Source organism: Stegodyphus dumicola, chromosome 1 (genome assembly GCF_044657685.1).
Source record: "Stegodyphus dumicola isolate Sdum_Otavi_A_Nest chromosome 1, ASM4465768v1".
NCBI classification, from domain to species: domain Eukaryota; kingdom Metazoa; phylum Arthropoda; class Arachnida; order Araneae; family Eresidae; genus Stegodyphus; species Stegodyphus dumicola.
The window spans coordinates 3,686,547-3,699,502 of record NC_140768.1 but is presented as its reverse complement, the minus strand read 5'-3'; the positions used below and the strand labels follow the sequence as shown (position 1 = coordinate 3,699,502).

Below are 12,956 nucleotides of genomic sequence, written 5' to 3'. Positions count from 1 at the left end.
TGGATAATTTTCTCTGGATCTAATCCACTTGAAATTAGATCTGTAAGATTATTAGTCAATGAAGTATGCTGCCATTGGGATATGGGTGTTATCTTTTGGATCACTGCTACTTGGTTTGATTTTGCGTATCTGTTTGGATCCACACAAGAACAGTTGTGAATCTGGCAAATGTAGATGTTACTAATTTGGAATGCAAGTAGAATTCATTTTATTAATGTAGACATCAGCATTATGGCACACAGTTCTAGACAGAGAATTGTAACCTGATTGGAGAGACATATTGGAGACTGATTGGAGAGACATGATTTGCTAGAAACCAGCCTAGTTGTCACTTTATCAGATGAGTCACTGCATCTCATGAAAAGAACTGCTCTATATGCACTTTCAGAAACAACTTCTGATCCATGTATTTCTTTTGTAACTTTCACCATAGAGAGAATGCATGTCTGCTAATTTCTAAATTATTAAAATATTTATTATTATTGCAAAAATGAAAGAAAAAATATTCCATTCTTGTGATTCTTTGGCAGGGAGGGAATCATTCCAACCATAACTTATGCTTAACTTGCATATCTTGCTTAACCATAATTTCTGCATGTATATGAAGGTTTATGGTTGGATGTGTTACGTGTGACCAAAATGTCAAGGAATGGAAGAGAATTGCATGTCTTAGGTTCAGAAGTGAACTGAATAACAGGATCAGTGGAATTCATTATTGAAAGAACTTTATTTAAATCATTTTTATTTCAGTCATCTCATCAATTTCGATGCAGGAGAAATGAAAGTCATGAAGTCTGGTTTCTAGACATCTTAATTCTCCCTCTACTGGAACATTGGTTAATAACGAAAAAAAATCTTTCTGTTTTAAATAATGACTCTAATTCCAATCCATCTTTACCTTCAGCCTTTAAGGAAATTATTTTTTAGTTTTCTTGCATGGTGCCAGTAGCTTATCTCTTGTCCAGCCATTCTTATCTTATCACATTCATTTGCACATTGGCAGCTTGGGCTGATGGCTCCGTAAAACCATCGAAACTGGTCTTGTGAAAATTTGCAAATATAATGATTCATGTAGGGAACGGGGACAAAAGTTATTTAAATCACTGCATTCTGATTAGTTAGGAAAAATAGTTAGGATAAGCAAAGTTCTACTTCAGTTTAAGTATACAAAACTATCACCAGCACTGTATTTTTAATATTATTTTCATCTTTTGTAGTGTAGTTTTAAATATCAGCATGGCATTTTTGTTTATTTAAATATTTTTTGGTAAACTATTAAACTAATTCTTAAAAATATTTTATTGCACTTACAGCACCTACTTTATCAAAACTTTTGGAGATGCCACCAAGTACTCCAGGAAGGTTACCACCACTTCCTGTTGTAGAAGCTCCTGTCACATCTGTGTCTTCAATCTCCACATCACCGTCAGATAATGTTTCCAGTGAATCTATGTCAAAATCTAGTACAATACAAGTGCCTGATGCTGAACCATCAGTTAGGCAATCTCCGGACAAAAAATTAAGTGATAAAACAAGTTATGATAAAATAACTGTTTCAGAATCACCTAAAACTTCAAAAGACTCTGAATTACAGGAAGAAGAGAAAAATATTCCAGCATCAAAGAGTAATGAGAAAAATAAGTTTTCTAATCAGAAGTCACCGCAGACAGATACTTCATTAGATATTGAAAATACATCGCAAGAAAATTTACTCGATATACTCGAAGAAGCCAGTGAAAGTATAAATGAGTTTTTGGCAAAGGAAGAAATTAAAACAGAGCCAATGGATATAGAAGACTATCAATGTTCTGTGGGTAAGGTTTTCTTATTATTCTTGTCTATACATGCAGCCAGGCTTTCTTAGTCAATATTTAATGAATTTTATTTGTATGCCAGTTTTAACAACTTTCGCTTTTTCTGACATTATTTTAATTTTTTAAATTGTCTGATAAGAGATGTGTATTGATTATGCAACACTAGCTACTTGTTTCTGAAATACATAAAATATTAAAAAAAGTTTGGATATTTCGAATTTAACCATATAGGCTTTATTCATGTATATATGGAAAATATCACCTATTACACATAATGTATCTAAAATAATTTACATAAGATTTTTTGTGTATTATAATGTGATTAAATATGTTCTGAAGTTTTAACAAAATCTTAATATTAACGAGTTATTTGAAATTTTCAACTTGATGTTGATGAGAGAAGCATTGCTAATGTATTTTGTCTGGTTTCTTAAGTACTAATTAAAAAAAATCACTGCTTAGAATACAAATTTTATGCATTCAAAAACTGATTATTATATCAGAGTTTTTGAAACTTTTTTTTTTTTTTTTTAATCACAGCTTTTGTATTTTAATTTTGTAACATTCCTTATCCTTTTGCTTCTGTATGTGAAGGTATAAGTATGTACATATATACATTATTAATATTATTTAATTATTTGATATGTGCCTACTAGCTACTACTTTGAATTTTACCTGGTGTCTTTTGTAACAACGATTCTGAGTTTTCTTTTAGAATGAAGTTCTTTTAGTTCATTTAATCCATTTTAATAAGGATAAGTGATCTTGGCACACTAATATGTTCATGTAACTTGTTCACTTGTAAATTTTGTTTATATAATAATTGCAGAAATTTACTGTAAAAAATATTAAGAATATACCTTAGAATTTTATTTGGCATAACCTTTCATCGCTTACCTGTATTCCTTTATGTAGCAATCAAAAATATATTCCGTGAGTTAGGGATGTCAGAACTGCCACCTAATAATTGGTGGCTCTCTCACATACACATACATACACACATGGTGTCCATGATAAAGTCCTGACCCACCTAAAAAGTGAAAATGAATGCGAATGCAAATCCCGATTCATTTTTGTCAATAACTCAATATGCGATCTTTAGAAAATTTCACCTTTTGTGATACTAGGATTGCCGAGTTTCCTTCATGGAAGAAAAAAGCCATGGAAAAAATTGCAGAGAAACTGGCCAGAACAAATGGAAGAAACTAATTTTTAAATTCATTTATAATAATATATGTGTATTTTATTCATATGTAGCAGTGTTATAGTACTAATTTAAATATTTTAATTTTCTAGATAATTTATCTAGTTTCATTTGTATGCAATAACATTTTCTTAGTAAATTATACATATATATATATATACACACACTTATAATTAAAAATAAGAAAAATTGATGTAAAAATGAAATTAGAAATCATATTCAGGTACAGCACAGCAGAACTAAAATAAAAATAATTAAAAATAGTGTAAACCAGCATTTCTTTTTGATAAGTGGAATCTTTTTTAAATGTCCACTCTTATTGTGAGCTTCTAAGTTGCTTCAATAGTATGCTTTTAATGCATCATTTTGTAAATGAATTATTTACAGCAAAAATGGTAGTTATTTCAAATAATATTTATTTGCTTCAAAAATTAATTTCAAAATCAACCCAATAAGGTCTTAAAATAATACGACTTTTAAATTATAATCATAATGAGATGACTGATGCTGCTTTTTATTACCTTAGCTGTATTTAATGTAAGGCTGTATGCATGAAAGTTGAATGCTCATGTCAGGCTCATGTCAAGTCTTTTTTTTTTTTATTGAAAAAACCCAATTATTTTTGCTGAAAACCCTATTTTGCACATATACGTAGTTGCAAATGGTAAAAATGACATCACTGCCTTTTATGGTAATCCATCCTTTAAATTGCACCAGAATTCAACTAAAATTACATTATTAACATTTTTCTTAACATTATTTTTGCAGTTAACATTATTATTTACAGTTAACAGTATTAACATTTTTCTTGCAATGATGAGGCAGATAATTGAGTTCATTGATCTTTGTAGTAGTGTTGCTTAAATAGGCAATTTCAAGCAGCCAGTTACTATCAAATAATCGACTTCCAATGTGTTGAAAATGTCTTTCCTTGATATTACCATCTGATTTCAGTATTTAGACAAGATGTATGTATTATTCCCAGTTATAACTGGGAATAATTTTTTTTTACAGCAAATACCTGCCTATGGACCCAATTTAGACTGTTACATTGACTGTTAGAACAATTTTGGTGATATTTTTAAGAAGCTGTATAGCTTCATTAATTACGTCACTCATGTTCTTCTCACTCCATCAGTACAGATATCAATACCAGGGTTGCCACCTCCCGATTTCCAACCATATTCCCACCATCGCACCCACAAAAGTGATTTTTGGCATCTGAAAGCTCTTGTGTTTCTCTAGATGCATATAAAAAACATGAAGCCATTTCATCACTGAGCTATGGCACGTTTGTGCTTTGTGTATCAGAGTCCAAAACACTTATCTGAAAATGTCGTTTTCTAGTTCTCCAGTGAGAATCAAGTGCCACTGTGAATCATCTGCCATATGGCCAATGAGTACAAAGCAAGATCGAGGTTGTTTATTTCGTTCATCTTGCCAGTTCACGTGCTTTTGAGAAACAGTTTAAGAAACTGTGATCTTTTGTTTCAGTTATGTCTGTAAAAAATGTAAAATATTCATGTACTTTTCAAATATTGTACATATTTGACTTTCCTTCTATTATTTCGTTGAGGAAATGTAATATTGTAATGTGTATCATTTGTCATTGCGATTTTTCGATTTTGCATGGTGGAAGGGCATATGTTTTTAAACATGTGTGTATACAAGGACAACAAGAGTTATATTGGAAAAAAAATTAAATTTTTCTGCAGAAACAAAGAACTGAAAAGTTATTAATTCAGAATGCCTTTTTACTGGAGCACAACCTGTCAGTGAATGCTTTGGAGCATGCTGCAGCTGTTTTAGGAAAATGTTTCCCAACAGTAAAATTACGAAGAAATACTCGGTGCAAAGACATAACCAGCTGCAACTGTAGAAGAAATTGGTATGGAAACTAAACCTTCAGTTATTGATTGCATTAAAATAGTTTCATTCGTCCTCTCTACGGATGGAAGCAATAATATCGAGGCAAAGCTGTATCCAATGTTGTTTCTTTCTTTCTTTCTTTTTTTTTTTTTAATCCATAATCTTCAGAAATTGAGTGTAGTTTACTCTATGTCCCCATTTTAGAAGGAGATTCAACAGGCTTTAATATATAGTACAGCTAATTAATAAAACTAAAAGAAAATGCTGGTCTTCAGGATAACTGCTCAGTACTTAGTGCCAATGGTACACCAGGAATTGTAGGCTTGAAGATTGATGTTGCAGGCATCTTAAAAAAAAGAAAATTCTTATATGCAAATTATGTAATGCTCCTGACACCTCTTAAATTTAACAGGGAAAAAGGGTCAGCTTCTTTGTCAGGATGAACACATTGTTGATATTTATTATTATCTTGCAAAGATTGCTAAATGGAAGGAAAAATTAAAACAATTCCAACAGCTGAATAATACTGAAATAAGAAAAAATCTGAAATATATTTGTACACACTGGTTATCTTTAGAGAAATGTTTATCCAGAATCCTTGACAAGTGCAACCCGCTTCTTACATTTTTTAAGGAAGAAGTAAATGCTTCTAGAGTTAGGATTAAATGCTCTGTTGAAAGTTATAAAATATCATAAGGGAATGAAGGTGTAATTATTACTTCCACTATTAAAAATAGGTGTGAGAAAAAATAAACAATTTCTGCATTTGTGGGCAATTTAAGTGGCAGTTCTCAAAATAATGCTACAAAATATAAGCATAAAGCTCTCTCAAAACAAAGTTCTCCCAAAATAAAAAAACAACCTCTTGACAAGGGACACATTTTCTGATTATTGCAAATTTATTTTGTAAAGAATGAATATTTGTGTTTTTGTCTTCGGACCTTAATAATTAAGACTTTTTTTTTTTTTTTTTTTTTTTTTGTACACTCCATTTTGCCATCATTTGATGTTCTTAACTCAGTTCTACAGTGCAGAATTAAATTAATTCATGTTTTACAATCAGTGATTAGTGATCTGTTCAAAAGTATAATATAATGATAGGAAAACTGATTAAAGTATTTTTTCTGTTATTAGAAGCTAAAAGTAGTAAAACTTTTTTTTTACATGGAAGTATTTTTGTATTATTTGCATTTAAGAATTATTAACTGAACTTTTAGGTATTAATTAGTTACTATTTGAAGTTAATTCATTATTAAAAATATATTTTCTTTCTATATGTTATTTAAAAAATATTTTTGTTACTGAAGATGTTCTGCCCCCGCTTTAAAACCTCCTGCTTTTTGTTTGTCATAAGTTGGCAAGTATGGTAGTGAAACAGCAAAGGATTGATGTTGGTACTGCAGGCATCGATAAAAATATGTATTTCATATGACACTAGACGCCTAATAAGTTAAACACTTTAATAAAAATTTATGTAGGACTTAAAACTCATACCAAAAATACCAGTGTTTTGCCTTAGCAAACATTGGTTCCATAAAACTGGTGAACTCTAAAAGAAAGGTCGTAATTGATAATTTTTTATAGAATTTTTGAAATTTCAAGCATTTGTTATTAATTGCCATTCTTAATAATTGAAGTTGCATGAATGTTCCTTTTTTAAAATATCTATTCTAAATAATAACAGCATGGAAATTTGATTGTAACTTTTTTTTAGATGTTACTCAAGAAGCGCAACAATTAACGAGCCCGGATGTGAAAAGTATTCCCATAAAAATTGAGGATTTTTTTCCTGAAGATGTTTCCAATATAAGCAGTCAGGCTGAAAAGAAACTTCCCAATTTTGAAAATAAAATTGAAGAAAAAGTTGTTTCGTCTCCTAATATAATAGAGTGCGTAGATTCACTCACTAGTGAAGGTGAACAAGTGAAGAAAGATGTAGACATTGTAAATACATCTTCTGAGCCAAGTGGAGTGCCTGAGACTGTCAGTTCTGACAAAGCTGATGTCACTCCTGAAGAGGATCGAGGAGTGAGTTTTATAAATAATCTTCTTATTTGGTTCACTGACTCTAAGATGCTATTAAATTCAGTACCACCACCTAAGAATCTAGGCAAAAGCCTTTGTTACAAATAAAAGTTTAAAAAAAAAAAAAAAACAAAAAAAAAACTGAAAGCATTAGATTTTACATCACGTCCAAAGAGGCGCTTTTTTTTAACGTTTTATGTCTTACGTTTATTTATTAAATATCATGTTCTACATACTCAAACCAGAAAATTCAGTTCAATAGCAATATTGCAAAATAATTTTAAAACGAGCATATCTTTAGAATTTCTGATACAGAGCCTCATGCGCTGCAGGTAAAAAAAATATTTTCCCCTTCCTGTACAGTGTTGCCATTGCTCGCTTTGAAATCATTTAGTTTGTTAATCAAAAATTCATTGAAATGTTACAAAATATGAAATTGATAATAAAACAAATTTCAAATTCAGATTAGGGTTTCCACAAGCCCATATTCTATGGAAGATTGCGTTATTCAAATTTTAATACCTCTAGGTACCATTGTTTTATCACAATGTGAGAAGCATTCATACATTAATGCAGATTCTTCATTGTTTAATTTTTTTAAATATAATACAGGGCGATAATATTTGGTGGCAACAGTTTGAAAAGTGAAACAATGCTTACCGTGAATTGGCGCAAAATCCAAAATGAAATTAGTAGTCCTTCAGGGCAAATTACTCCTTTGGATTAATAAAAGGTTTTTATTATAAATTTTATATTGTTGCAAAAATAATATTATATTAAAAAAGCAAATTTTGTTTGCAAATTCTATTAAGGATGCTTGTATTGTGTAGTAAAACATGGTATTAAAAGTTTTTTTTAATGAGTAGTTGTGATATCCAGTGGGTAATGATTTGCATGAATAATTTGAGATATTTTCGTGGGATGACTTTTAACCAAATTTCCAAGAAACATGGGTGTTGGTAAATTTATAAACAATTTTTTCATAGGTTCTGCTATTTTTTTCAATAGATTTGCTTTATAAAATAAGAATTTCATTGATGTCAGTAAAATTTAGATTCTAGCACACGGAAAAATTATTATTGATTAACTTAACTATGATTCATTATATATACTACTACTTATGATGATAAGGGCAGATAAATAGGTTGGTAAGTAAGTTGGTAGGATAGGTAATATTAATTACATTACATCATATGGATTTTTAATGAAAACTGTCAACAAGTGAACAGTATTCTAAGGTATCTTTTTTGTTTAATATATGTCAAATTATTATATAGATTATGAGTGACCCATCACTCACTTTCAGTCACTTATTACATTTTCATGACACATCATGCCCGGCTGTAGTCCAGTATAGCTAAGGTTCATTTAAAAGCATAGGCAGATTCTGTTCTTTGTTTTATGTGAAAAGTTGAGTGTCTTAATTTTTGTATTAAGTGAAAGACATAGTAAAATTATAAATAAAAATAAATAAATTTAAAAAGTAAAATGAATAATAAAGAATAAGAATTTTTTTCTTATTTTTAATTAAGAAAAGAAATTATAAGAATTAAGAAATGTTAAGAATTGCCTACCCTGATTAGAAATTCTCTCTGTGTGTATGCATAGCAAATTTGTAGCTAATAGATGGCAGCAATTAAGAGAATATAACAGTTAAAAGATCTGAATTTTCATTTCTTTGAAATCTTAATCAAGCCATTTTTCACTCAGAATATAGTATACAAGTGTTCATCTACTAGTTTTCTGAAAATGAGCCAGCGATATTATATTTAAGCACCTTCTTTGGAAATTTTTTATGTGAGCAATAAAATATAGTTTCATAAAAAAGTAAACCAATAAGTAATAAATAATTAAAAATATTACACAGAAACAGACACATGCACTCATGTATATATTAAATTTACATAGTGGTGAAAAAATTTTATGGAGAATGACTTTTCCAGTTTATTTGAAAAAGTAACTTTGAGGTTAGGTGCACAAAAAAAAATAACTTTACACATAGATAATTAATATTACACTTAGATAACCAATACAATATTATTTCATGCAAAAAACCAGGTAAACCTTTAAGGTAATTCATGACACGATGGGATACCACTTGTACCACTACACATCTAGAGCAATAAAATGGCATCTTTGCCCGAGTGTTAATTCTCCTAACATGCTGATAGTTTTAGCAACCAAATGAAAGTGCAAGATATAAAAAACTTTTTGAATAATTATTTAGAAAATATTGATTATATTTGCCAAATAAAAAAAATTTTTTTTTTTTTTTTTTTTTTTAAAGCATACTTTAAAAAAATTGCTCCCTGTTTGACTTTTTATATATTGGTTAATGATTTCATAAATTCGTCAGAATTTCATCACTGTAGGATCCTGGCCTGTAGAGACTGTGGTTTATTGTTCCGCATGTTGCTGCTTGTATTGGTTGGGATCTCATGACTGTCAGGCAAACACAGAATTGGGTGGATCCAGGAGAGCCGTACTGAATGCCATGCAGGATCTCAGCAGGCATGGGCCACTAATGTTAATGAAGGCATGCATGTTGTCTTCTTGGCCTGGTGGGATTATATATCCACATCATGTACCCTGAACTTGGCTTTTGTGCAGGATGGCAGGTGCTTACTTGGTCAGGTCTGCACCACTACAGACTGTCCGCTTGGTGACCATTGTTGTGGCTTCCTTTGACACTGCAGCAGAGACAGGCATGCTTACAATGGTACAACATAATGATGACAGTGCATACAGGAGTGGCCTCACATTGTCTTTTACAATGAGGCCCAATTCTGTGTAACTTATCATGTTGGATGTATTTGTGTATACTTTACTTATAAGCGATAATGTAGAAAGTAGTTATAATTTTTCTGACTTGTTAAGGCTCATTTCTGTACCCTATCTTCAAGGCCAGCATGTCATCTTTCTTCTAGGTAGTGCATAACTGCATATTGCTCTTGCTTTTGTGATCTTCCTCAATACAGAGAGTGTTTAGCTGTTTCCCTGGCCGGCACATTCTCCAGATCTTTGAAGATCTCCAGATTCCGCACACTCATTCTTCAGGTTCATGAAGAACATCTTGTCATGGGTTGTGGAGAGACTGGTACACCACCACTCAGTAGCTGTTATGATTGATGAATTCTGGCATAGAGTTGAAGCCACATGGAGTGAAGTACCCATATTTGTTCATCTAAGCTCAACTCAACTTGATGCCTAGCTAAATTAAAGCTGTTGTTTCTGCCAGAGGTTGCAGCTCTGTATTCTGAATGATGTATACTCCAAACCGCCTGCAAATTTAAATATGTCTTCCCCTAATTATACTATATGTGTACAATAAATAGGGTTCTATTCTTTGCTTTCCTTCCTGATGTAGCAATTTCAATGGCCAGCAGCGTACTTTGTGATGAATTCTCAATTCTCTCAGTTGCTGAACAGTTCGTAAAAAAAGTAGGGGAGAGAAGTTTCTGAAATTTAAAATTCAACTAACCTGACAGTAAGCTGTCGGGTTAGTTGAATGCCAGATAGTCAGGTTATTATTATACTTTTAAAATTATAGCTATGTAAATCATAATTAATAATTGAATGTTTAATGCAGTTAAATAGATTTTTAACTTTCTTTGTGTTGCTGGGTATTTAAAATAACATAATTGCATTGAAAATTTGTGAAAAAATTAATCACTGTCCTTTTTTTAATTACGTTTTCTCTTTGTGTTGTGCATGTTTTTGTTACCATATGCAACAGTGTGTACAGTGCCATTTTGAATTGCTTCATTGAAATGTTAAAATCCTTTCTTATGTCTATAAAGTTAAAAAATTAATTTACAGATAAACAGTAGAAAATTTTATAAAAGCCGAATGACATCTAAGAAGAGATCATCAACGGAAGAAGAATCCTCAGAAAAGTCTCATGATGGAACACCATTAAAGCCACCAGCCAAGAAAATACGGACAAAGCTAGATTTCGATGCTTCTCCTCAGCATTTTATCAGTGACAGTGCTGCTGATGTTCCAGTTAAACAATCAGATGATCTTTCTGGGCCAAAAGATCAGGTAAATATGTATTATAATGGCTATATTTTGCGGTGTAATTAGCAGGAGGTCTGGCTAGCAATTAAGATATCTGGATTTGAATGCTGGTGAGGGCATCTTTTTTCATGTTCCTTGTGCCAGTATGCCTAATAACTCTACAGTTCCACCCAAACTAAAATGTGGTGGACAGAAATTCATCACCATCCTTATTTAGCAGTTGGATGGATGTCTGCCTTTCTAACCACTCTCATTGCAGCTCGATTTTTCTAAATCCACAAATCCATATTTGTATTGTTTAAAAAGTAATGATACTGTTTTTTGAATAAGAACTTTTTAAGTAAATTAATAAGAATTTTGCAATTTTTTAAAATTGATAGGTTTAAACATAAATAAATAAATCTCGTTTCTCCTGTTTTATATTCAGAATAATATGTCTCAAAATATAAATTCGAAACTATTGTATGATGCAACTGAGCGTTTTTTCAAGATAAAAATCAAGCATTTTCTTCTGGTTTCCTTTATATCCCTCTTTATGATTGTTGTTTAGTTTCAATAGAAGTAAATTGAAATCAGAATATGTGTTGGTCTTTATGAATACAGTAATTAAAAAAGATTTTCATTTGAGTAAAAAATAAACTAATTTCAAAAATAAATCAAATGCTCCCTTTTTGTACTCATACACTGTCTTTTAGAAAAATAAAATAAATGATACAGAACAGATTGCAAATAATTTTTTATTCAAGAAAGAAAAATTATTTAAAAATAAATATTAACTTTTCAGGCTTTTACATAAAAGTTAAATATTTTTTTAATCCTGCAGATAATGTGAAGATAAACATACTGAGATTAAATCTAACTTGAAATAACGGAATTAATTCATTACATGCAGACTGGTTTATAAGTTACGTTTTATTTTTTTTTACGTATGAGACCCTGGAATCCTCAAATCCCTTGAATTTTCATAAAGTTTTAAATTCAACCTTAAGAGCTTTTTCATCACTCAAATCTTCTGAATCCTCACCTAGAAAACAAATCATTAAGTATTTTAACTCAAAACTTTGCAATGACTAATTTTATTGATTCTCAGTATAGAAGATTTCACTAAAAAGTGGAATTGGATTGCAAATTCAGTGATATCTGAATCACGATATAATTCCTGATAGCATTGAGTACTATAGTGCTTTGATATGGCATCCAGTGAAATCTGCCAGAATTTTAAGTGATCAGCACATCACACATCACATTATGCAACACATCACAGAAAACTCTTGGAACTATTCCTGGAATTGTCACAGTATTTCTGGACATAGGCAATTTACTGTTAATAAATTTAAAAACTCATGTTGCAATGTATGAACATTGTGCTAAGCACACATTCGAATTGTCTATGAACCATTGCTGTTCATCCGTTGCTGTTGAAATTTGAGCTACTTTTCAAATATAGGATAAATTAAAATTAATTATACAAAAAGAAAACATACCTGTGAATGCTGTAATGAATTTAATTGTCCCGAATCCATGAAAAATTCTTTACTGCCATTTGCTTTGCCACATAAGATTCGTTCATTATTTCATTAGTCAGTCAGAAATCTCTGATAGCTTGGGAGATTTTTTAAATTTTCATTGGAATGTTCAATCCTGAAGAAAATCATCTTGTCCTAAAATAGGTGAAAATTGTTTACCTTTTTAAAGTTGCATGTAAATTAATTTTTTCAAAAACTAATTTGTCTTAGAATGCAACAGTAAAAAAATATATCTATCAATAGTTTTGGATCTTTCCTAAAGGTAATTTCCTCAACTCGGCCATAATCCCCAGAAAATTTGGGAACTGTTTTAACTACGTTCTGCCTTTTATTCCACATTACCTGTGCGATTTTCAAAGGATCTGATAAATTTCTATCATCATTTTCTGACTTATCATCACTTTGATTAGATCTTCAAGTAAAGCTAATACATGAGCTATTTCTAGCTTTATGCAAGACAGTAAAAAATAAGTATTTTAAATCTAAATAAAACTTTTA

At 30.7% G+C, this 12,956-nt stretch overlaps 1 protein-coding gene across 4 annotated transcripts in view; it reads left to right on the top strand.

Moving 5' to 3' along the window:
* Nucleotides 1-12,956, top strand: part of LOC118192179 (uncharacterized) — a 115,396-nt gene that overhangs the window by 54,860 nt on the left and 47,580 nt on the right. For all 4 annotated transcript variants that reach the window (XM_085812321.1, XM_085812319.1, XM_085812332.1 and 1 more), the window contains 3 exons: nt 1,314-1,814; nt 6,602-6,915; nt 10,732-10,956. In XM_085812321.1, coding sequence (XP_085668447.1) covers nt 1,314-1,814; nt 6,602-6,915; nt 10,732-10,956 — 1,040 coding nt within the window. The remainder of the gene's footprint in view (nt 1-1,313; nt 1,815-6,601; nt 6,916-10,731; nt 10,957-12,956) is intronic.